At 62.0% G+C, this 23,814-nt stretch overlaps 3 protein-coding genes across 7 annotated transcripts in view; 1 reads left to right on the top strand and 2 right to left on the bottom strand.

Annotated features, from left to right (window-relative positions):
- The first annotated feature begins 2,255 nt into the window (after positions 1 to 2,255).
- CDT1 (chromatin licensing and DNA replication factor 1) lies at positions 2,256 to 8,036 on the top strand. The gene is made up of 11 exons (XM_032156205.2): positions 2,256 to 2,630; positions 3,249 to 3,389; positions 3,484 to 3,620; positions 4,161 to 4,358; positions 4,444 to 4,589; positions 4,741 to 4,841; positions 5,210 to 5,398; positions 5,774 to 5,926; positions 6,004 to 6,205; positions 6,833 to 7,030; positions 7,815 to 8,036. Exons 1-10 carry the CDS (start codon positions 2,406 to 2,408, stop codon positions 6,994 to 6,996), a joined length of 1,656 nt encoding a protein of 551 aa, XP_032012096.1. The 5' UTR covers positions 2,256 to 2,405; the 3' UTR covers positions 6,997 to 7,030; positions 7,815 to 8,036.
- A 114-nt stretch (positions 8,037 to 8,150) lies between these two features.
- On the bottom strand, positions 8,151 to 11,476 carry APRT (adenine phosphoribosyltransferase). Of its 2 annotated transcripts, XM_032156206.2 has the most exons (5): positions 10,631 to 10,777; positions 10,343 to 10,449; positions 9,232 to 9,365; positions 8,879 to 8,957; positions 8,151 to 8,649 (listed from the first exon to the last, which is right to left on the bottom strand). In XM_032156206.2, exons 1-5 carry the CDS (start codon positions 10,708 to 10,710, stop codon positions 8,507 to 8,509), a joined length of 543 nt encoding a protein of 180 aa, XP_032012097.1. In that variant the 5' UTR covers positions 10,711 to 10,777; the 3' UTR covers positions 8,151 to 8,506. The 2 variants fall into 2 exon arrangements, with proteins under 2 accessions (XP_032012097.1, XP_058296346.1); XM_058440363.1 differs by lacking the exons at positions 8,151 to 8,649; positions 8,879 to 8,957; positions 9,232 to 9,365; positions 10,631 to 10,777 and adding an exon at positions 10,863 to 11,476 and having other exon boundaries at positions 10,340 to 10,449.
- A 1,747-nt stretch (positions 11,477 to 13,223) lies between these two features.
- Positions 13,224 to 23,814, bottom strand: part of GALNS (galactosamine (N-acetyl)-6-sulfatase) — a 40,717-nt gene continuing 30,126 nt past the window's right edge. For 2 of the 4 annotated variants that reach the window (XM_032156191.2, XM_032156189.2), the window contains 4 exons: positions 23,674 to 23,776; positions 21,927 to 22,048; positions 17,272 to 17,389; positions 13,224 to 13,709 (listed from right to left, as the gene is read on the bottom strand). In XM_032156191.2, the coding sequence (XP_032012082.1) occupies positions 13,623 to 13,709; positions 17,272 to 17,389; positions 21,927 to 22,048; positions 23,674 to 23,776 (430 nt within the window). In that variant the 3' untranslated portion in view covers positions 13,224 to 13,622. Of the gene's footprint in view, positions 16,615 to 17,271; positions 17,390 to 21,926; positions 22,049 to 23,673; positions 23,777 to 23,814 lie in introns of all 4 variants that reach the window. The other 2 variants (XM_032156190.2, XM_058440361.1) reach the window with 2 other exon arrangements.

Here is a 23,814-nt window from a genome sequence, read left to right as displayed (position 1 = left end):
CTCGGCCTCCCAAAGTGTTGGGATTACAGGTGTGAGTCATTGCACCCAGCCTGTCCATCTTATTTGATGCATTTTAAAGTGTCAGACACCTGTTTTTCCTAAACACTTCTGCATGCATGTCATTGACTAGAGTTCAATATTTGCTGATAATTTGGCTTTTAGATAAATTTACACACCATAAAATACACAAATCTTAAGGTACCCTCAGATTTTGATAAATTCATACACTTATGTGACCCAAACCCATCATGATATAGACCATTTCCATTACTCTAGAAAATTCCCTTGTGCTCCTTCCAAGTCAGTTCCTGCTCCAACCTGCAACCAGTTTTGACTGAAGAAATACATGATATTTGTTTAATGTGTGGTGTGGTGTGGCCAGGTGTGGTGAATCACGCCTGGTAGACCCCAGCTACTTGGGAGGCCAAGGCAGGGGGATCCTTTAAGCCCAGGAGTGGAGGCTGCAGTGAGCTATGATCGTGCCACTGCACTCCAGCCTGGGTGATCAAAAAAAAAAAAAAAAGTTATATTTTGCATGGTGGCCCAGAGCACGTTTACCAAAACAAAACTTTTTAACAAAACGTAGCTTTAAAAAATGTGGGTCTCAGTATTCCATATTTATTTCTTGACCCACTAAAAATTTGCTACCCGCTGTTTGCAAAACACAGGTCTAGGTGCTGAACCCCTAAATACAGATGGAAAACAAAGGCCTCACTACACCCCCACCCCCCCTTATGAACCTCCTCGCTTTTGAGGTGTTTTGTTTTGGAGATGGAGTCTCGCCCTATTGCCCAGGCTGCTGGAGTGTAGTGGCGGGATCTTGAGCAGCAGAGATTACAGGTGCCTGCCATCACGTCCAGCTAATTTTTGTATTTATTGTAGAGAAGGGGTTTTGCCATGTTGGCCAGGCTGGTCTTCAACTCCTGACCTCAAGTGATCCGCCCACCTCGACTTCCCAAAGTGCTGGGATTACAGGCGTGAGCCACCGTGCAGGCCACTTTTGAGGTATTTTGCAAGCACCAGTTGCATCATCAAACCGGTTTCTATTCCTTTAATTAAAAAAAAAAATAGGCACAATTCATGCTTTTTACAGAAAACTTGGAAAATGGGAAAACAGAAACCCTCCTCTCAGCCCTGGCCTCCGCCACCCGCGTCCCCTTCCCTCCCAGTCCTCCAGGCCCCGGTGGCCCGCACTGCTTTGCGGGGGACTTCCGCGGCGCTGCGCCTGGCCCTGCTTATTGGCGTCTGTGGAAGGAGTGGCTGCGGCTCGGGGTCTCCAGATAACCCGTGCTCTAGGCCGTTTCCCAGATAAGAGCGCTATAGGATTTAAGAACTAAAACTTTAAAATCTCAGCCATGCTAACGGCAGTTTCTTTTCTTTCCTTTTTTTTTGTTTTTTGTTTTTTGTTTTTGGAGACGGAGTCTCGCTCTTTCGCTCAGGCTGGAGTGCAGTGGCGCCATTTCGGCTCACTGCAACCTTCGCCTCCCGGGTTCAAGCGATTCTCCTGCCTCAGCCCCCCCAAGTAGTTGGAATTACAGGCGCCCGCCACCACGCCTGGCTAATTTTTGTATTTTTAGTAGAGAGGGAGTTTTACCATGTTGGTCAGGCTGGTTTCGAACTCCTGACCTCAGGTGATCCGCCTGCCTCGGCCTTTCAAAATGCTGGGATTACAGGCGTGAACCACCGCGCCCGGCACCTTTTCTTCGCTTCCATGTAATAGCTTGATTGAGAAATAATTCACATTATCAAATCCACCCTTTTAAAAAGCGAGCAACGCGGGGCGCGGAGGCCACGCCTGTGATCGCAGCGCTTTGGGAGGCGGCAGTTCCAGGAGGGCGGATCACTGAGCCGGGGAGTTCGAGACCACCCGGCAACGTAAACTCCGCCTCGATAGAAATAATTTTAAAAAAAGAAATAAAGAGCGTGCGGCCCGCGGGGGCAGCGCCTTTACCAGCCCGAGCCTGCAGCCCCCCTAGGCCGCGCCGTCCTCTGCTCCCCCGGGCGGCGCCGGGGTTTTGTCAGGCGCGCGTTGCTGTTTGCCTGGACTGCGCTCACTCTGACCCTGAAGCCAGCGGCCCCACTGACACGCCCTGAAAAGTGCGAGCCACACCCGAGATCCGGAGACCGCGCTTAAAGCCCCACGCACGACGGCGCCCCCCGGCGCCCCCCGGCGCGTCCCCCACCCCCGCACGTCGGCGCATGCGCGCGGCCAAGCCGGTTCTCGCGCCCACCAGCGCGCATGCGCGCCCCGTCCCTTTTCCACCCCCCCCGCCCCCGTGCTCTGCCCCGATGGTTCAGTCCGCGCCGGGGGCGGGGCCAGGGCGCCCGCGGGAAATTTGGCGGGAACCGCTCCCGCCCCTTCCTCCCTTCCTTCTTTCTTTGCTTTCGCCGCGCACTCTGCCGCCATGGAGCAGCGCCGCGTCACCGACTTCTTCGCGCGCCGCCGCCCCGGGCCCCGCATCGCGCCGCCCAAGCTGGCCTGCTGCACCCCCAGCCCCGCCAGGCCCGCACTCCGCTCCCCGGACTCCGCCGCCAGCGGCAGCCGCAAGCGCGCCCGCCCGCCCGCCGCACCCGGACGCGACCAGGCCGGGCCACCGGCCCGCAGGAGGCTGCGGCTGTCGGCGGACGAGGTGAGGAGCGTGGGGAGACTGAGGCCGGGGGGTTGGGGGCGGGGAAACTGAGGCCCGGGGAGCGGGGCCCGGAGAGACTGAGGCCGGGGCTCCGGGGCAGGGAAACTGAGGCCCGGGGGGCGGGGCTCGGGGAGACTGAGGCCGGGGAGTTGGGGGCGGGGAGACTGAGGCCCGGGGGGCAGGTCACGGGGAAACTGAGGCCGAGGGACGGGGGCAGGGAAACTGAGGCGCGGGGGACGGGACGGGGCGGGGAGCAGGGAACTCTGGGACAGGTCGGGAGATCCTGGGGGCGCCCTGCCACCACTGGGGACTTGGCTGGCTCCTGAGATGAGCAGGAGGCACTGGGGGGCATGCACCGGGATCTGATGATGGGGCTGGAAGTCCAGCTTCTCTGCGAGGCCAGGGTAGGGGTCCGACCTGGAAACGGCCCCGGAAGACGAGAACAAGGCTGTGTCCCCGGCCAGTTTTAGCACAGACCACCGTCTACGGGAAGCCCTAAGCCCCCCAGCCATGCCCATCCCAGTTAACTCAGAGCGGCTTCTGATCCTTTGGGGTCCTCTGCAGAGCCAGGAGCACCAGGTCTTGTCATGAGTTCACCCTTGGGGTCCCTCCCACCAGGTTTCCAGCCCCAGTACCCCCGAGGCTCCTGACTCCCCCGACGCCCCAGACATCCCAGCCTGCCCTTCTCTGGGCCAGAAGATAAAGAAATCCACCCCGGCAGCAGGTCAGCCGCCCCACCTGACATCCCTGCAGGACCAGGTGAGGGGCGGAGCCTGGGGCAGATGCAGGAGGGCTGAGTGGTACCGGCCTGCCTACCTGCCTGATGGCATCATGTCCCCTGATCCCCCTGAAGGACACCATCTCTGAGCTTGCGTCATGCCTGCAACGGGCCCGGGAGCTGGGGGCAAGAGTCCGGGCGCTGAAGGCCAGTGCCCAGGATGCTGCTGAGTCCTGCACCCCAGAGGCCGAGGGCCACCCTGAGGAGCCATGGTGAGTGCTGGGTGAGCGGCCACGAGGCCCCGGCAGAGGCCGGGTTGGTGGGAGGCGTGGCCGGGCGAGCCTGTCAGAGGCCCAGGTCTGCTCCTTCCAGGGAGGGTGGTGGTGAGGTCACCAGGGCGTGGAGCCAGACCCCTGAGAAAAAGGTCCCGGGCACTGCTGGCCCTGTGCCCTCAGTCCCTCCTGTGGGGGGCAGCTCCTGCCTTGGGGACTCTGGCGGATTTCAACTGCTCCTGACGCATTGTTATGTTGTCTGCCTCTGCCCCTGAGAGCCGACGAAACTGGGCTGGGGAGAGGGCAGAGCTTCCCCGGGGCAGCCGCATGGACACAGCAGAGCTGGGGTGTGGAGCCGGGCTTTCCCGTCACCAGTGCTACCCTTAACGGTGCCAGTGCTGGTGGGTGTGCAAGGGCCGCGAAAGCCATCCTGTGTGGCGTGGCAGGCCCCATCGGAGGGTCTCCCTGGCCGAGGGGCCTGCTGTGGCGTTGGAGGGGTAGGGCCTACTGCTTCTCATGAGGCTCCTCCCTCCCTGACAGTGGCGAGAAGGCGCCCGCCTACCAGCGCTTCCATGCCCTGGCCCAGCCTGGCCTGCCGGGGCTCGTGCTGCCCTACAAGTACCAGGTGCTGGCAGAGATGTTTCGCAGCATGGACACCATCGTGGGCATGCTCCACAACCGCTGCGAGACGCCCACCTTTTCCAAGGTCCAGCGGGGCGTCCAGGACATGATGCGTAGGTGAGTGGCCGCGGGCGGGCTGGGGCTGTCCTGGAGCTGGGGATGGGCCCAGACCTGCCTCCTGAGCCGGCCCCTCCTCCCATAGGCGTTTTGAGGAGCGCAACGTTGGCCAGATCAAAACCGTGTACCCGGCCTCCTACCGCTTCCGTCAGGAGCGCAGCGTCCCCACCTTCAAGGATGGTGTCAAGAGGTCAGATTACCAGCTCACCATCGAGCCACTGCTGGAGCAGGGTGAGTGCTGGGTGCGGGACCTCGGTTTCCCTATCTGTGACCTGCACACTTTCCAGGGTGGGTGTGAGGCGCTGGGCACCTGGCCCAGGACTGGTCATGGATGGGTGGCTGGGTGGCCTGGTGGGCACTTAGGCCTGGACTTGTCCCACAGAGGCTGACGGAGCAGCCCCCCAGCTCACGGCCTCGCGCCTCCTGCAGCGACGGCAGATCTTCAGCCAGAAGCTGGTGGAGCATGTTAAGGAGCACCACAAGGTGAGCGGCCCCCGGCCCTGCTGTGTGAAGGTGGTGGCGCCAGCACTGCCTCAGCACCTAACCCTGTGCTCGGAGCATCCCTGCTACCCACAGCTTCTCCCGGGATGGAACTGGGCTGGGTTCACCCTGAGCTGAGGGCTGGTGTGCTTAGGGTGCAGCCACAGGCACTGAGGAGGTCCCCAAGGCGTTCAGCGAGTGTGGACCATGGGAGGCCTTGTGCTGTCCCTCCAAGGTGAGCACTGGGCAGAGGCTAAGTGACTTGCCCAAGGCGGCCCGGCTGGGACGTAAGCATAGACAGGCCTACCTCACACACAGTCTGCCCTCGTCTCAGATGTGCCCAGGGTCACCCGTCTACTCCTTCTCCCCAGGCCTTCCTGGCCTCCCTGAGCCCCCCCATGGTGGTGCCGGAGGACCAGCTGACCCGCTGGCACCCGCGCTTCAACGTGGATGAAGTGCCGGACATCGAGCCGGCTGCGCTGCCCCAGCCACCTGCCACGGAGAAACTCACCACTGCCCAGGAGGTGCTGGCCCGGGCCCGCAACCTGATTTCACCCAGGGTGAGGCTGCGAGGCTTGGGCAGCCCATTTCTCCCAGGTGGGTGGGCCAGCCTGACCCCAGGCGTAAGAGGTGGAGCCTTGGCGATGAGCTTGACGCCTCATCTGGCTTCCTCCTTGGCTGGGGGATCCAGAGAGTTGGTGGCATTTGCCCTCTGTCCCCAGCTACAGCCTCTAAGCCTGGCTCTGCCACTAGCCCCATGTGGGGAGTTGGCCTGGGCAGGCGATGCTGCACACTGGGACACTGCATTGACCAGCACGGACCACCCAGTGTGCTGGGTGAACTTGTGCCTTGAAAGATACCGGGGACTCCTGGGCAGAGAGCCCGGGGCACGTTGCATCTTGTGACCTCTTCGCTCCAACCTGTGCCTCCCACAGATGGAGAAGGCCTTGAGTCAATTGGCCCTGCGCTCTGCTGTGCCCAGCAGCCCCGGGTCTCCCAGGCCAGCACTGCCGGCTACCCCACCAGCCACCCCGCCTGCAGCCTCTCCCAGCGCTCTGAAGGGCGTGTCCCAGGATCTGCTGGAGCGGGTGAGTCGTCCCCAGTGATGGCGGGTGGGGGCCTGGTGACCTGCTGCCCACTAACCAGGTTCCGGTACCTGCTGCAGATCCGAGCCAAGGGGGCACAGAAGCAGCTGGCACAGATGACGCGGTGCCCGGAGCAGGAGCAGCGGCTGCAGCGCTTAGAACGGCTGCCTGAGCTGGCCCGCGTGCTGCGCAGCGTCTTCGTGTCCGAACGCAAGCCTGCACTCAGCATGGAGGTGGCCTGTGCCAGGATGGTGGGCAGCTGTCGCACTGTCATGAGCGCCGGTATGTGCAGGGCGGGGTAAGGGGCGTGCACGGTGGAACTGCCTGGTGCTGCAGCCGTCTCCCCAGGTTTCTGACCAGGGGTGTCTGTCACTGATCTGTTCAGATGTGCAGTGGGCGCTGGCCTCTTGCATTGGTGTGTCCTGGACGTTCTGCCCTCCTTGGAGCCACCCCTGAGCCTCCGCTTGGCGCCTCCACACCTGCAGCCTCTGGGGGCAGCTTCCCCCTCACAGCTCTGGCGCGTTTCCCTGACCGCCTGCAGTCCTTGGTCAAAAGGGGCCCCACATGCACCCTTCACTGCCTCCCAGGCCTCTGATCACCAGGCCCTGAGCACATGGGGGTCCCGACGCTACAGGGCACCCCCTGCCTCAGGGCTTTCATGGGCTGGCGGCCTCCATGCTCGGTGCGTCCTCACAGGGCCTCAACTGTAGGCCTGGCTCTCTCCGGTCACTGTTCACACCACCCAGACCTGGGCCTCTGATCAGAACCACCTCTGCCCTAAGGCCTAGTGATGGGGCTCTGAGGGCGACCAGGCAGGCACAGAGGTTAGATGGTCAGGCTGGTTTAAAGTGCTGCCCGTGTGGGGCTGGGGCCCAGCACCAGCCTTAGTGTTCTCCTTTCCTCCCACAGGGGAGATGGAGAAGCACCTGCTGCTCCTCTCTGAGCTGCTGCCGGACTGGCTCAGCCTCCACCGCATCCGCACCGACACCTACGTCAAGCTGGACAAGGCTGCGGACCTGGCCCACATCACTGCACGCCTGGCCCACCAGGCACGAGCTGAGGAGGGGCTGTGAGCCTGGGGCCACTGTGGACAGACGTGGGCTTCAGGTTCGCTGGCCTGGGCCCACCAGCATTTTCTTTTATGAACATGATGCACTTTGGTTTTCCTTTCCCCAGTGCCCCTGAGGGCCAGAGGCCGATGTGGGCTACAGGCTGCACAGCCCGAGTCTCTCTGGCTGGGGGTGGTGGGCCCCTTTATGGGGCTCACCTGGTGGATTCACATTAAACCGGTTTCTGTGGGCACCTCCGTCCTTGCTGCTGGTAGGGAAGGGAAGCCAGATCCCAGCGCCCCCTGGGGGGCCATCGGGAGTGTGGCTGGGGGTGACGGGGGCTCTGTGGCAATACGGGGTTGGGTAGTGTGGGTGGCAGGAGGCCATCCCTTCTAATCCCGGAACCTCTGAATATGGGACCTCCCACAGCAAAGGGTGACTTTTGTCATTAAGAATTTCAAGACTAGGCCGGGCATGGTGGCTCACGCCTGTAATCCCAGCACTTTGGGACGCCAAGGCGGGCAGATCACGAGGTCAGGAGATCGAGACCATCCAGGCTAACATGGTGAAACCCTGTCTCTACTAAAAATAAAAAAAAATTAGCCAGGTGTGGTGGCGGGCGCCTGTAGTCCCAGTTACTAGGGAGGCTGAGGCAGGAGAATGGCATGAACCCAGGAGGCGGAGCTTGCAGTGAGCCAAGAGATTGCACCACTGCACTCCAGCCTGGGTGACAGAGACTCTGTCTCTAAAAAAAAAAAAAAAAAAAAAAAAAAAAAAAAAAAAGAATTTCAAGACTGGAGAGGTGATCCTGAATCATCCAGCTGTGCTCTATGTCATCACAGGAGCCTTGGAGAGGGCCAGAGCCAGCCAGCTTTGAAGATGCAGCCCTGCCCCTGATACAGGCAGCCTGGAGAAGCCGGGCAGGACCAGTAGGACGTCCCTGGAGCCTCCGGAAGAGACTGGCCTCTGCCCTCACCTTGCCTTCAGTACTTCTGACCTCCTGAACCCTAATAAAGTCATGCTTACAGCCACTAGACCTGCAGAAGAGCCCTTTCAGTAGCATCGGCCGCCTCAGGGTGGGACCTGCATTGACAGACTTAGTTACCCCCGAGCCCTCGCTTGCTCCCCTAGAAGATGGGCCCACATGGCCTCTTTCCTGCAGTGCCTGGAGGGTTCCAGCTCCTGAGGTGAGAACCAGGCCAGACTCTGCTGGGCACCACACCAAGCAGCATGTGCCCACAGTACAGCTGAAGTCTGGTGTTGTCCTGGGGAACAGAGAACAGGAGACGGCTCTTGTGGCAAAGCTGTTTACTGCCTTCTCCCTCTGTGTGTAACTGGGTCCAGGGTGGCTGAAGCACAGCTTTGCCCCAGGCTTTGGCACTTCCAGCCCCAGGAGAGGCGCTGAACCCCAGCAAAGGAATGTGTTCCCTGTGGGCAGCCGGTGCCCCTGGTGACTGCAAATGTCACTGCAGTTGCCCAAGGCCGATATTTCCCTGGGATCCAGCTGGCGATGCTGGGCTGGGAGGCCCTGCGGTCACTCATACTGCAGGAGGGAGAAGAAGGGTACAGGTGCCAGCTTCTCCCTGCCCTTAAGCGAGGTCAGCTCCACCAGGCTCACGCACTCCAGGACCTCAGCCTGCAGGCGGCCCAGCAGCTCACAGGCGGCGTTCATGGTTCCTGGGGATGGGAGGGTGAGGTCCCCAGTTGGCCTGGGCTGCAGAGAGCAGGTGCTCCAGGCCAGCCCCTGGGTTGGGGAGGGGAAGGTACGGGGAGAGGAAGGTGTCGGCCTGGCCACCAGGCACTCTCTGGACAACAATAAGCTGCATCCCATGTCACCCAGCGAGGTCCTGTCCCACTCCCACCAGGCCCTTGGAGACACAGCAGTTGGCTGTGGGGAGACCCTTACCACCAGTGGCCAGCAGATCATCCACGACGACCACCCTCTGTCCTGGCTCCAGGGCATCTTTCTGGATCTCCAGCTCAGCCTGGAGTGGGAAGTGGTGTGTGGTCCTCAGCCTCCCACAGAAAACAGCTTTGTTGCAGAGCTTGGCAGCTGCCACCCTAGGCCCTGACTCCAACGCCACCTTGCTGTTACCTGGCTGTGTGAGCTCAGCCTATGTCTCAACCTCTTTGAGCTCCCAAGGCCACTCTAAACACAGCAGCTCGACTTGACATGCCTGGGAAGGCCTTTTAGAGCTGGGGGAGAATGGCCACAGTGGCCTGGCCCTGCCCTTCCTCTGGCCACCCCAGCCCTCTTACCTTCCCGTACTCCAGGGCATAGGAGGCCCACACAGTGGGGCCTGGCAGCTTCCCCCGCTTTCGGATGAGGACGCAGCCCAGTCCAAGCTCCTGGGCCAGGGAGGGGCCAAAGAGGAAGCCTCGGGAGTCTAGGCCTGTCAGGGTGAGTGACAGGAGTGACTCGGCAGCATGGGAGTCCCAGGGGCCAGGGTTGGCCGGTGGCAAGGGGTACCTGGCTGGCTCCCAGCTGAAAGGCCAGTGACGTGCGCCATTTAAAGAATGTTACCCATCACCTACCCGGAGCTGCTTCCAAGTCAGAGTGTAAACCTGGGTCTGTCTTTTAAGGGACCACTTCTTAGCTGTGTGTTCCTAAGGGAGTCACCGCCCCTCTCTCTGAGCTCAGCAGCCCACCTGTAACTGGGCTGGTAGAAAACTGCCAGGCCTCAGCTTATTCTCAAAGGCAGCTCTGCCCCAGGGCTTCTGTCTAAAAAGGGAGTCTCTCGAGGTGCCCTGAGCTGTGATGGTTGGGGGACGCTCAGGGAAACCCTGCCCCAGCCTGGCAGGAGGGCAGGGAGGGCTTCCTGCAGGAGGTAAGAAGGGGGCTCTGGCAGTGCTGTGGCTCCAGCAAGAGCTGGCGCTTTCCTCAGGGCAATGTCCAGGGAGTGGGCTGTCACACCCTAGGAGTGGCAAGACCGGCAGGAACACTCTGTTCTCCCTGGGCCACCTCTTGGGCTCTCCCGGAGGCCTCCAGGCCTCCCTTCCCTGGGTGGGCATTCCGTGATCTTTACCAGGGAAGGCCTGGCTCGTGGCAGGCGCTCAATACCAGCTCGCAGAAGGAACAAGAAACAAGGCGGCTGGGCCCTCTGGATTCAGCTTGGGCACTCCAGGGAGACTCGATCACGCCTGTCCTGGGCTGGGGACCCGGAACCTGCGGGCAGGGCGCCTGCACAGCGCGGCGGCCTCGGGGGCTCAACCTCACAACCCCTCCCGGGCGACCCCAAGCACGGCGCCCGTCCCAGCGCCCCCTGAAGGACCCCAAAAGCCCTCCCCCAAGCAGACGCACAGAGCCCACGTGCTGCCTTCGGCGCGCGCGGAGGCGGAGGCGCCCTAGACGCGGCCACGGGGCACTCGCCTGCGATGTAGTCGATGCGGCCCCCGTGGGTCGCCTTCAGGTGTCGCGCCAGGAGGCCGATGGCGGCGCGGAAGGAGGCGGGGTCCTTCACGACGGGCGAGATGTCCCTGGACCCAAGGACAGGCCTGGTGACGCCGGGGCCGAAGGAGGGCAGCGGCCCCGGGGGCGAAGGACGAGGGTTCCCGCCCCGCCCGCCCCGCTTGCCCGACAGTCCCGAGGTCGCGGGCAACGCGCTCCCATCCGTAGGCCCGCAGGTCGGGGCGCCACGAGGGCGGCCTGTGCTTGCACCTGAATACCACGCCTGGGGTGGGGAAGTCGGGGAAGCTGCGGACCCGCTGCTCAACCAGCTGCACCTCAGGGTCCGCCATAGCCGCGTGCGAGAAGCCAGCGGCAGCCCGAGCGCGCCTGCGCGGTGACTGGCGGGACCGCCACGAGGGGTGGGGCATCCCCCCGGAGGGCGGAGCGTGGGTGAGGGGCGGGGCTTCCGCGGGGAGGGGCGTCCCTCGCCGGAAGCATGTACCGTATTTCATGGACTCCAAGGCGCCATCGATTTTAAGACGCTCTCGCATTCCACGCACCACTGAGCAGAACGTTCGAACCAGACAAAGGTGCGAGTCAAGGCGCCCTTCCTTGTCTCGGGCTGCGCCTCTGACGGCAGCCAGGCAGCTGTGGACCGGGGCCTTGGCGGCTGGAGGAGGGGCGTGAGCTGGTCTCGCCCACGCACCTGGCGCGCGTACGGGCCGTGCCCTTTCTCCGTTATTGGCCGAGATCCCCACGCTGCGCGCAGGATTCTGGCGCGCGGGGTGGAGGAGGGCGGGAGGAAGCAGTCCAAGTAGCAGGAGCGTGGTGCAGGGCCCGGAGGGAGCAGCCCAGGGCGGAGGCGTCGGGCCTGGGCTGGACCGGCCGGGGGCGCTGGCCTCTCGCGGATGGGCCCTGCCGTTGAGGCTGCTCTTCCTCGCCAGGACCCGGGGGAGGGAGGCCGGAAGGTGTGGCCAGGCCAGGGCGCGCATCCGCGAGGGCAGAGGCCCTTCTGTCCGCCTGCAGAGGCCAGGTGACCCCTTAGCCTTGGGGGTGGGGAGCTGTGAACCCCCTGGCCGCCTGAGGACTGGTACCCAGGGGGTTGTGTGAGGCACAACTCCCCCCAAACACAATTTCCTTTCAAAAAAATCCCCAGAGCTAAAATGCCTTGTGCTCTATTCCAAGACTTTTCTTCATTTCGCAACTTTTTTTTTTTTTTTGAAGAGTCTCCCTCTGTTGCCCAGGCTGGAGTGCAGTGGCGCCATCTCGGCTCACTGCAAGCTCCACCTCCTGGGTTCCGGCCATTCTCCAGCGTCAGCCTCCGGAGTAGCTGGGACTACAGGCGCCCGCCACTACGCCCGGCTAATTTTTTGTATTTTTAGTAGAGACTGGGTTTCACTGTTAGCCAGGATGGTCTCGATCTCCTGACCTCGTGATCTGCCCTCTTCGGCCTCCCAAAGTGCTGGGATTACAGGCGTGAGCCACCGCGCCCGGCCCATCATTTCGCAACTTTTACAATTCAGCTTTGGCCTGGCAGTTACTGCAGAAGGCAAAACCCCCTCAGTGGAAGGCAGCATCCAGGAGCCTTCGGAGGGGGAGGCCGGAGGCTGCATGCGGCTGCTGGGGCCCCGGTTCCAGGGTGGTGGGTGGGGGACCCATCCTCTGATGCCGAGGGGCGTGGCAGGGGCGGCTGCCTCGCAGTGTGCCGTGGTAAGGGCTGGCAAGGCCTGGGGCCTGGGCTCCAGACCCCTAGGGAAGGTGGAAATGTCGGACCCTGACATCGTCACGTCCCCGGGGAAGCTGCCACATGAGCCAGCCGCACCGGTCCTAGTGTGTGAGCTACACTTCAGCCGTCCACGTCCAGCCCAGGAGGCCTCCGCCTTCCCCCTCCTTGTTCCTGATTCTGTCTCCCAGATGGCCCGAGGGGGGACTGGGAAGGTGGGGGGGGGGCGTACTGGAGGAGGGGCCTGGGGAGGGTTCAACACAGAATTGGCCCTGTCGCCTCCTTCAACCCCGGGCTGTTGGGCTGGCGTGGGAACAGCAGGGAGCCCCGAGTCCTGCCCTTCAGCAAGGAATGCGGCGCTGGGCTCCGGAGAAGGCCGGCCAGGAGGCAGCGGGAGCTGGGCGCCTGATCCTTGGCAGCTGCTGGGAAGGTGTGAAAGGAAAATAAATCTCCGGACCCCAAAATCACTAAGCCAAGAGAAAAGTCAAGCAGGGAATTAGGCAAACCTGCCTGCCGTTTTATTTCTACATGACAGAGCTACAATGATAAGCTACACGCCTCCCTCATAATTAGCGCCCAAGGAAATTCCTTGTGGACAAAGGACAGACGGAACTGGAAGTCATCCCTCTGGGGCTCCCGAGACAAACGCTTATCTGATTACTCCATTCCCTTATTGTTTACATAAAAATGCGGATTCAGTGGGCCAGACTCAATCGTGTATTCAGTGGAAGGCTGGGTGAACCAATGTACGTCACACACGTACTGATCTTATGTCTCCCTAAGATGTATAAAGGCAAACTGTATCCCCAGCGACCTCGGGCACCTGTTGTCAGGACCTCCTGAGGCTGTCATGGGCGCATCCTTAACCTTGGCAAAATAAACTGAGACCTGTCTCAGATATTTGGGGTTCACAAAGGCGTGAGATGGCAGGGTCCTCAGGTCTGAGGCCTGAGGCGCCGTGGGCGAGGAAGGCCGAGCACACTCCAGGGTCAGGTCCGGCAGGTGGAGCTGTGCAGCACCCCCGCGTCTGCAGGGTCAGGTCCTGGGCAGGTGGAGCTGTGCAGCCCCCCCCCCCCCCTTGTCCGGGGGCGGGGGCCGGGGGGAGGGGTTCAGCCCCCCCCCTTGTGCAGGGGCCCCCCTGCGTCTGCAGGGTCAGGTCCGGCAGGTGGAGCTGTGCAGCCCCCCTGCGTCTGCAGGGTCAGGTCCTGCAGGTGGAGCTGTGCAGCCCCCCTGCGTCTGCAGGGTCAGGTCCTGCAGGTGGAGCTGTGCAGCCCCCCTGCGTCTGCAGGGTCAGGTCCTGCAGGTGGAGCTGTGCAGCCCCCCTGCGTCTGCAGGGTCAGGTCCTGCAGGTGGAGCTGTGCAGCCCCCCTGCGTCTGCAGGGTCAGGTCCTGCAGGTGGAGCTGTGCAGGGCCTCTGCGTCTGCAGGTGCTGTCTGGCTTGGGCAGGGTTGGGGGAGCACCAAGGCCAGAGCCGTCCTCCCTCCAGGCACTTGCAGGGCCAACCGGAGATTCCAGGCCTGGCCTGGGTCCACGCAGGCGCTAGTGGGACCAGAGGCACTTCTTGGGAATGGATTCTGGAGGAGTCAGACACTTCCCTAACTTTTCACAGCCCGGAGGTGCCCAGTTCTGGGAAATGAAAATTGAGAAAAAGAACATGCAGTTATTCCAAGCTCTTGTGGACCCAGCAGCAACGAGCATTTTGTTGTTGCTGTTCTGTTTTGAGACAGTCTCGCTCTGTCACCCAGGCTGGAGTTCACTGGCACGATCTTGCCTCACTGCAACCTCTGCCTTCCGGGTTCAAGAGATTCTCCTGCCTCAGCCTCCCGAGCAGCTGCTGGGATTACAGGCACGTGCCACCACGCCTGGCTAATTTTTGTATTTTTAGTAGAGATGGGGTTTCATCATCTTGACCAGGCTGGTCTTGAACTCCTGACCTCATGATCCACCTGCCTTGGCCTCCCAAGGTGCTGGGATTACAGGTGTGAGCCACCACGCCCAACCATTTTTGTATTTTTAGTAGAGACAAGGGTTCCCCAAGTTGGCCAGGCTGGTCTCAAACTTCTGACCTCAGATGATCCGCCTGCCTCGGCCTCCCAAAGTGCTGGGGTTATAGGCGTGAGCCACCGCGCTTGGCCTCGAGCAGTTTTGATGTGTCCCCTGCCCAGGTCAACCCCGGACTCCCATCCCATTGGCCTCAGTGGAGACCACCTCGGTCCAGGTGGGCAGCTACACAGACGCCTCCCCCCGGAATCATGGGAACTCAGGAGATGGCGCCCTCTCGACTCGGCCTCTCAGCTCTGAAGGCTGCCGTTGGAGGAATGAGAACTTGGCGGGGAGGTCCCGGGTATGGGGGATGCAGCTGCCAAGTGGCTGAGGGCCTCCGTGTGGCCAGTGGTGTTAGAAAGGGCAGGCAGTCCTCCCAGGAGGGCCCACCCTGAGCCTCTCAACTCATCACCCTCTCCTGCAGCTTCAGCCTCTCAAGAAGGCTTTCCCAGGGAGGAGCCGGTCCCTACTGCACCGCTGGGCTCAGTTCAGTGCGGTGCTGAGCGGAGCCCGCACCCCTCCACCGCCTGGGTGTGTGTGGACCTCACAGCGCAGCCTCGCTTAGTGGAAGCCTTGCTTGGTGGGAGGGCACTTTTCCTGGCAACAGAAAGGGAGACTTATGCCGCTAAGAGGAGCCTTCTTGGCTGAAATGAGTGCAGTATGATTCTGTGTCCCCGTCCAGGCCACCTCTGTGCCACGTCAGATGCCGCATGGCCCTGAGGGCACTTTCCTGGGACAGACTTTGGATTCTGGGTGCTGCTCAGAGGACTAAGGACACTCTCCAGCCCTGGGTGGCAGCAGGGGATGCCACATGAGTGTCCCTGCCCCCTTGGCCACCAGAGCAGGGGTGGGTTTGGGTGAGGAAGCTGCTCCCAAACTCCAGGGGCAGCAGAGGCAGCTGCAGGGTGTGTGTGTGTCTGGGTGGGGGATCTGCATTTCTCGAAGGCTGCTCAGCTGTCCCAGGAGCAGGGGTCCAGGTGGCCAGACTCCCTCTCCTCTGTGCCAGAGACACCACTGAGCCCCTGGCCTGGGGCTGGCCTGGAGTTGGCAGGGACAGAGGGCAGGGAAGGGGTGAGGAGGGCGAGTGGCCTCCAAGCTTCACACGCGTGTCTGTGCATCTCCCCCGTGGCTCTGCTCACAGTGCCGTCTGGGCCCCTCAGACCCCAGTGACGCAGCTCGCCAGGTCTGAGTTGGCACCACTTTCCCTCCTGCAGAGGGCACAGGTGTGGCGGTGGGGGCAGTTCCCCTAGTGCCCAGGAGATGGCAGCGGCAGCCAGGCCGTATGCGCCACCTCCCCTGCCCTGTGCCCACTGTCTCCATGGCTGGTGTCGCCTGCGCCCGGGGAGCCACTGCAGCCTGGGTCGTAGAGAAGGACCCAGCAGCACGGACTGGGATTGGGTGTGGAGGGCAGAAGGCCAGGGCTCCTCCACGGCTGGCGGCCCTGGGGCTCCCGGGGCCCGAGACTCAAGGGTCCTGAGACAGGGACCTGGCTGCTCCACCACTGAGTCCAGAGGCGGGGACGCCAGCTGCCCAGGTCCCTTTGAAGGAATGGCCCTGAATATCTTCCTGTGAAACTTGCCAGGCACCGCCCCCCCCGCCCCACAACTAACGGAGGTGGCCCTGCCCTGCCCAGTCCTAAAGAACCCCTCCCTGCAGGGTGGACCGTCCCTGGGCAGGGACAAGGCCATCTGCCCTCCATGGTCCTCACTGCTGGGAGGTGCTCCCGACGTCCGGTGCTCTCCTGTTACACGCGCCGGCCCACGCTGTGGCTCCCTGGCTGTTCAGGGCCACCACCTTCCTTCCCACGGCACGGTGGGCACCCAGCAGCTCCCACGCTGCAGCCGGGTCTGGCTCTGGAAAAAGGCTTCAACTGGGCTTTTTCGCCCGCACAGCAGGAGCCCAGGCTGAAGTCTGCAGCTGCCGAGGGGCCCTCTTCCTGCGGTTTCACCCGGCGGATCCAGGGGCTGTGGGCAGCAACGCCCAGCCCGTGTAAACAGGTGAGCGACGGCCCAGGGGCCCGGGGCCTCGAGGCTCGGCCATCTCCACTGTGCTCGGTGGGCTCTGGGCACCCAGGAGCGACACTGCAGACCGGTGTGTGGCCCGTTTTTGCCGACTGGAGTGAGCGCCGCATGTGTCCCAACTGAAGGAGCTGTGAAACAGGCCTTTGTGGCCACTGCACACGCGGGATGGCTGGGCCGTCCACACACCACCCCATGGGACCCCCAAGCAGGGGATCGAAAAGCTGCTCCTGAGAGGCCCTGACTGCTGCGGCCCCAGGGCTGGACAAAGAGACGCATCCTTTGTGGCTTGAACACAGACTTCAGTGAAACTTTGGAGGCACGTCTGTGCTTGTGTTTCTGGCTGATGCTGGTGTGATGAGGCCGTTTCTCTACTGGAGGTGAACAAGGCCTGGTCTTGTCAGGCCACACGGAGGTGCTGCTCTGGGTGCCTAGGAGTGGCGTCAGGTCTGACACGAAGGTCCCTGGGGCTGGCCCAGCGTGAAGGAGGCACAATGGGAACCTTGCAGGTGGGCTCTGGGGCCGCAGCAGCGCAGCACCAGCCCACCCAGGACCCACCGGGCAGTGCCATTCCTGCCTCCGGCACCAGCCCACCCGGCACCCACCGGGCAGTGCCGTTCCTGCCTGGGGCACCAGCCCAGCCGGGACCCACTGGGCAGTGCCGTTCCTGCCTCGGTGCCTTCAGAGCCTGGGAGTTTGGATGTCATCACAGGGTCCCCGCAAGGAGAAGCTGCCCGTGTGGGAGTCGAGGACCAGGGGACCCCGGCCCCTCTCACGCTCCCTGCTGTCCCTCAGTGACCACTTGTGGGGGGCAGGAGAGGGGCCTTGGAGTTCCCCAGTCTCAGCTCAGCCAGGCAGAGGCCCGGGTGGCCGGCTCTAGACCTGTGGCTGCCCTGGCGCAGCGTTGTTCTGGTCCCCAAGTCGCTTGGCTGCAGCCCCCTGAACCGTGGACGCCGCCGCGTGTGACGGAGGCAGGGAAGCCTCTGAGGCAGGAGGGCCTTTACCACCAACGGAGGAAGGGAAGCGCGCCTGCCTCCGCCCTGTGCTGGCCACGGTTCATCCTGGGGCCCCGGGTGGGTGGCTGCAGCCCCGGCAAGGAGACAGCCGCACACACACCAGCCACTTACCATGACCGCCCAGTTGCACACGTTGAGCTGGGGCTGCCCGGGGACCAAGGCCTCCTGGTGCTGCTGGACGACTGATGCGATCCTGCCGAGGGTCTCCTGGTACTCGGCGCTGACAAAGCTGGGGACAGAGAGCTCTGGTCACGTGGCTGTGGCTGCAGGGGCGCGCCTGGGGCTGACAGCGAAGGACGGAGAGGGGCTGGCCTGGAAAGGCTGAGGCTGCAGAGGTCTAATGGCTTGAGAACCACAGTGGGCACTCACTGTGGACCACGTGCTCAAGCCTGCAGCGGCCCCAGGCCTCGCTAGGACAGGCAGCAGGCACCCGAGCCATTCTCTGCCCTCAGACTCATGGGCAAGAGAGGAAATGAAGGCTCGGGAGGCCAAGCCCTGGCAGAGAGGCTGTGAGTAGAGCCGTCCCATCCTGTCCCTGCCTGTGACCGGGACCTGGGACGTGTGGGCTGGGGCCTGTGGGTCTCCCCAGCACTCACTACTGCGTAAACATTTACAAATATGACACACACTTCTTTGATTACAAAAGCGACGTCATCCCATTGCCAAAAAAAGTGGGAAATGGAGGGGAACGGCATCTGTGCTTCTAAAATTCCAATACAAGCATGCGGCGTGTTTGGATTCCTTTCATTTTCACGAAGATACGATTACACAGCTCAATAAGGCACCGCATTTCGCGACGTTAGGGCCGCAGTTCGCGATGCTGTGAATCTAGGGTCCACGGCGCCTTCATGCCGTGCTCCGAGGACACCTGCAGAGATGATGCCTTTTCACCATTTTCAATCACTTCTAATATCGACAACATCCACATGAAAAAACACCTGCCATCGCTGCCATAGCGGAGATGCAGGGAGGAACTTCCACGAGGGTGTGGCTGAAGCTGGAGTTTCTCAATGCCCAGGCCGGGAGCCACATTGCTGCTGGTGGGGACGTGCACCGGAGCCGCCGCTCAGGAAGGCGGTGTGGCAGCTCCTTACAAAGCTAGAGACGGGGTTACCAGGTGAGCCAGCTCCCCTCCTGATGGCAGCACCTGACCAGGCCCAGCACCTGCTGGGAGGTGAGCCCGGACCCACTGAAGCCCAGTCTGTCTGCCTTGGATGCTCAGCAGGCTGTGAGAACTGGCTTTTTGCTCCAGAACCTTCCCTAAAAATGAGGTTTCATATGGAAGCTGCAGGCAACAGGGACGGGGATGCGCCCCCCTCCCCATCCCCACCCCCGGCCACCCGCCCCAGCCTCTTTCTGCTCGATCCACCCACTCCCTGCTTAGGCCTCAGCCCTGGGGTTGCAGCAGAGGGCGACCTCCAGGAGAGCTGGGGTCCTTCAGGGCTCCTCCAGTTGGTGCCCGCGGAGATGCCTGTCCTGGTCCCAGCCTGGGCTTCACACAGCGTCCCTGAGCACAGGGTCCATTTTTAATCCAGGAGGGTCTCGGGTGCATTTGTGTTTTTGCAGGATTCTGTGGCCAAATACTTCTGGCTGAGAACCAGCGACAACTGCACATGCACCTCCTGACGGTGAGTGTCCCCGAAGGCCCCGGCCTGGCTTGTTGCTTTAATCTCATTTATTTTTTAGGGACAGGATTTTGCTCTGTGACCCAGGCTGGAGTGGTGAGAGGCGGCTCATTCAGCCTTGACCTTCCGGGCTCGAGCGATGTTCCTGCCTCAGTCTCTTGAGCACCTGGGACCGTAGATCACCATGCCTGGCTAATTTTAATTATTATTTTTTGAGACAGAGTCTCGCGCTGTCACCCAGGCTAGACTGCAACGGCACGATCTCAGCTCACTGCAACTTCCGCCTCCCTGGTTCAAGCGATTGTCCTGCCTCAGCCTCCTGAGTAGCTGGGATTACAGGCGCCCGCCACCACGCCTGGCTAATTTTTATATTTTTAGTAGAGACGGGGTTTCACCATGTTGGTCAGGCTGGTCTCGAACTCCTGACCTCATGATCCCCCCGCCTTGGCCTCCCAAAGTGCTGGGATTACAGGCGTGAGCCACTGTGCCCGGCCTTAATTTTTTTATTTTCTGTACCAGTGAGGTCTTGCTGCGTTGACCAGGCTGGTCTCAAACTCCTGGGCTCAAGCGATCCTCCTACCTCGGCCTCCCAAAGTGCTGGGATCACAGGTGTGAGGGACCATGCCTGGCCCTGTCGTCTTTGTTTTTTTAGACGGAGTCTTGCTCTGTCACCCAGGCTGGAGTGCAGTAGTGCGATCTCAGCTCACTGCAACCTCCGCCTCCTGGGTTCAAGCAATTCTCCTGTCTCACCTTCTCGAGTAGCTGGGATTACAGGCACCGATCAATACATCTAGCTAATTTTTTGTATTTTGGTAGAGACGGGATTTCACCATGTAGGCCAGGCTGGTCTCAAACTCCTGACCTCAGGTGATCCACTCACCTCAGCCTCCCAAAGTGCTGGGATTACAGGCATGAACCATGGCGACCGGCCACCCGTCTTTAATTTAGAGAGGCTCCTGGCAAAGCGACATGTGTGTCTGTGTCTTAGAAGCAGCCCGGGGTGAATCAGGCTGTGTCATGGGTGTCTGACCTCGGGGACAGTGGTTCTCAAAGGCATGGCTGACAGCTGGGTCTCCTTGTGACCCCCTCTGGGAAGCTCTGCCTGCTGCCTCGGCTTGCTTTAAAATAACCCTGCCTTCTCCAGCTGTGAGGGCGGGGCTGGGTGGGGTTTACTTTAAAATAACCCTGCTTTCTCCAGCTGTGAGGGTGCGGCTGGGTGGCTGTGGTGGGTGGGACCGTGTCTCTGCTCTGGCCTGGCTGGAGGGGCTCCAGCAAATGCAACAGGTGGGGAACAGCGGCCCTGAGGACCCCCCTGTGGATGCCAATCACACCCAGTGGATGCGAGGGGGCACAGCCATCAAGGCTTTAACCTCGGGTGGTCCTTGGAGCGAACAGACTGTGGGGGGTGTGGCGGGCACCGGTGTGACCAGCAGCTTGTTCTGTGTAACGGGCCTGCGATCTGCTCCCCGTGGTCCCCCTGGGACGGCCCTTCCAGCCGGGGGGCTATTGGCTCCTCAGTGACTTCTGCGGGCAGGGGGCTCCCAGATGGCCCCTCCAGCTCTGCAAGGCCCCAAGCTCCAGGCCCCCCATGGTTTCTGGTGATCAGAGTCCCCCGGGGGTGTCTGTCTCTGTATCTCGGCACCCCCATGACAAATGACCACGAACTGGGGCTTAAAACAATAAAACTGCAGACGCTGGCCCCTCACTTTTCCGGAGGCTAGAGGCTGAAACCAAGGGTCTCAGGGCCGTGCACTCCCAGAGGAACTGGGGCTCCTTCCTGCCTCTTCCAGCTCCAGTGGCCCCAGGTGAGCCCAGGCTGGTGGCGCTCCGTCCAGTCCCCGCCTCGTCCCCTGTGGCCTTCACCGTGTCTGGTCTCCTCCCTCTGGACTCAGGGCATTTGGCCTTGGACCCAGGGCCACCTGCTCCAGGATCACCCAGCGCCACCCATGCCTTAATCCCAAGGCAAAGGCCCTACTTCCCTTCAGGCCAAGCTGGGAGGTGTGGGTGGGCCTGGGCCTGGGGACACCGCTCTGTCCACTCCAGGCTCCATGCTGCCTTCCCAGTCACCATCCTGGGCTTCTAAGCTGACGCTCGGTGGAGGAGAGGCGCTGCTGAGGAAGTGCCCGAGGGATCCCTGAGGGGCTCCAGCCCAGGAGCCTCACCGCAGGCTCAGCCCCGGGGAAGGCGGCTGCCCCGTCCAGAGGGTGCAGGAGCCTCAGGGGACCTTGGCGGGGGTGCTGCCACCCTCGGTCCTGTACTGCTCTCTGCTGCCTCCCACTGGCCCTACTCAAACCCAGGGCCATAGGTGAGCAGAGAACAGCCTGGGCAGGGAGCAACTGCCGTGCTCAGGCCTGGTTCTGCCTCTGCACAGCCACTCCCGATGCTCCTGGGTCTTCCCAGGACCAACTCCCTAGGGCAGGAATGTTGGAGACCACTGGGCATGCACGTGCCCCAGGACCCCCGGGCCAGGAGCACGAATTCAGGACCTGCTCATCCTGCTGGGGTGAGGTGGGGAAGCCTCCAGGTAGCCCTAGCCCAGGGAGATAGGTTTGGACAAAAGAAAGGAGGCAGGGCGGGGTCTCCAGCCAAGTGTTGGGGCCTCTGTGTCGCCCCTAAGGAGCTGCCAGCATGTGGGTTCGGTACTGGCGACCATGACCCTCCAGACTCCCGAGGGTAAGGGGAGGGCTTCCCTGAAAACTCGCAGGAGATGGCACAGACTCCAGCATCCTCGATGGGGTGAGGACAAGGCCCAGAGAGCAGAGGGTGAAGCTGGGGCTGGCGGCTTTCTGCCATTCCTCCTGCTAGCTGACCCGTGTCCTTGCACCTCCTACTGGCCAAGGGCCTGGACCCCTCCCCTCTGGCCTCGGCGATCCCCGAAGGCAGCTCAGAGTAGGGGGTACATCACTGGGGGCCAGGTGGACGGTGGCCCAGAAGGGGCAGAAGTGAGGAGACCACCAGGGTGGGCAGGAGCAGGCACCCTGAGAGGAGGGCAGGCCACCAAGCATATGTGGGTATGAACAGGAGACGCAGGCAAGGGGAGGTGGCGGGCAGGGTGCAGAGGGCTCTGTCCCTGTGGAGCCTGCATTTGGGGGAGTCCGGCTGGCAATGCCCCAGCAGCCAGGAGGCCCTGCACCGACTCACCTGAGAGGGAACCTCTCCCCTGGGTCCCGTCCCAGGTGGAAGATCAGGGGCAGCTTCGTGTGGTCTTCCAGGTTGTGAGTCGTGACCCCTGAAACGTTCTGCCCAGGGCAGAAATCGATGCCCTGCAATGAGAAGAGGAGGGAAGGTGTGTTCTGGAGCCCCTGACCCGCGGCCGTGAGGGGCCTCGTCTGCCTGGTCCTGGAGCTCCTAACTGGGGGCCGTGGGGGGTCTCGTCTGCCTGTGCCTAGCAGCGTCCCTGGTACTCGGCGTGGTGCAGGGCGCTGGCTAAACGCTGAAGGACTAGTGGGCCCATAAGCAACCTGTGCAGGACGTGGAGCCACCCGCTCTGGGCCCGAGATGTGTAGCCGGCATGCCTCACGTACCCCGTTTTCACGTACCCCTCTTCTTTGTGGGGCAGGTGAGTGCATTTAAAACACCTTAGCCAGCCTCACATCTGGACTGCCACTAATTTCATGGAGGAAAGCCCCTTTTAACACCCCACTCTCTGCTGGGGATGGGATGGGAGAGGAGGGGAGTGGAGGGCCTGCCCTGGGAGAAGGGAGAGCCACAATGCTCAGAATCCCCATAGAAACCCTGAGACAGGGAGGAGCAGGACCAACATGTGAAAGGCAAGAGAAAACACAGAAAACAGAAACAGACCCAGGGAGCTGACACAGATTCACACGCTCAAGAAGGGCGAGGATTTCACAGTAACCGCAGTTCTCTTTCTGCTGCCCCCTGGGCTCCCTGATTCGGGAAAGGGGAGGTATGCCTCTAACATCCCCAGAGCGGGTGCTGCAGGCCAAGGGGCTCGTCTGAGGACTGTACCCAGGATGGCCCTCACAGGTGGCAGTGCCGGGGACCAATGCACAGGACAGCCCTCGCAGGCAGCAGCGCTGGGTAAAACCAAAAGAAGAGTGGGTGCGGGGCCTGCACAGGGTGGGGAGGAGCCAAAACACTCCTGGGCATCGTTGCCCTCCAGACGCTGCCCCATGACCAGCTTCCCCCCTCAGCCCTCAGCCCCACTCCTCACTTCCAGTCTTTAGATTCTCCATTAAACTAAATGATTTTCTTCCCAATTAAGGCAGATTAGCAGGGGGTTCATATCTCAAGACTTTGATGCTGGCAGTGGGTGGCGCTGAGAGAGACCCCTCAGGAGGGGCTGGGGGATGCTGGAGCGTCGGGATCAGCAGGGGCCAGAGAAGACTGTGGGGAGGGAGCAGGAGGCTCAAGGCGGCGAGGGATCGTGGGAGAAAGCCTGGCACTGACGATGCTGGGGTAGCCTGGGGCGGCAGGAGCCCCAGGCCCTGTGCGTGTGGCGTTTCACCCTCCCACACTGGGGGTTGCTGTGGTGATGCCGATGCTGTGGCCCCCACTTAGCACCTGGGCGAAGCAGGCCACGCCCCTGTCGCCTCCAGCCTGGGGTGTGGGGGAGACTCAGATGCCCTGGCAGGATGGAGAGGCCCATGGGGGCCACCTGACCAGGGTCTGGGCCACGCCTGTAGCTATCCCGTGGGGCTGCTGTCATCACACGGGGCAGGAAGAGGTCCCTGCCTCACCTCCAGCCTGTCAGCTGCCATGCCCTGGGCCACGCTGAAGGACTGGGGGCCACGCAGAGGAGGCTGTGGAGGGGGTAGAGCTCCAGCCTGTCTCACCGTCCTGTGCCTCCCCCAGGACGGTGCCCAGGGGCCACGTCTGGATAGAGATGGGGGCAGCTCCGCCTGCGCCCACGTCCCAAGCCCTGTACCTGTCTGAAGTTCTCCCAGGAGTTGGTCCAGGTCCAGAAGTGAGCCTTATGCTGCCCGAGGGTGGCCGCCATCAGTGTGTCGCCGCGGTAATAGAAGATGGGCCTGCGGGATGGGAGGGGAGGACCATGTAACGACAGGAA

Source organism: Hylobates moloch, unplaced genomic scaffold (genome assembly GCF_009828535.3).
Source record: "Hylobates moloch isolate HMO894 unplaced genomic scaffold, HMol_V3 SCAFFOLD_6, whole genome shotgun sequence".
In the NCBI taxonomy this organism is placed as follows: Eukaryota; Metazoa; Chordata; class Mammalia; order Primates; family Hylobatidae; genus Hylobates; species Hylobates moloch.
This window is presented reverse-complemented; position numbering and strand designations above follow the sequence as displayed.

Excerpts from the sequence above, each read along its gene's own strand:
- CDT1 (XM_032156205.2), top strand. The coding sequence starts at position 2,406 with ATGGAGCAGCGCCGCGTCACCGACTTCTTCGCGCGCCGCCGCCCCGGG. Across the intron at positions 4,359-4,443 it reads GTCCAGGACATGATGCGTAG|GCGTTTTGAGGAGCGCAACG; the intron begins GTGAGTGGCCGC and ends CTCCTCCCATAG. Across the intron at positions 4,590-4,740 it reads CGAGCCACTGCTGGAGCAGG|AGGCTGACGGAGCAGCCCCC; the intron begins GTGAGTGCTGGG and ends CTTGTCCCACAG.
- APRT (XM_032156206.2), bottom strand. The coding sequence starts at position 10,710 with ATGGCGGACCCTGAGGTGCAGCTGGTTGAGCAGCGGGTCCGCAGCTTC. Across the intron at positions 9,366-10,342 it reads CCGCATCGACTACATCGCAG|GCCTAGACTCCCGAGGCTTC; the intron begins GCGAGTGCCCCG and ends TCACCCTGACAG. Across the intron at positions 8,650-8,878 it reads TGATCTGCTGGCCACTGGTG|GAACCATGAACGCCGCCTGT; the intron begins GTAAGGGTCTCC and ends TCCCATCCCCAG.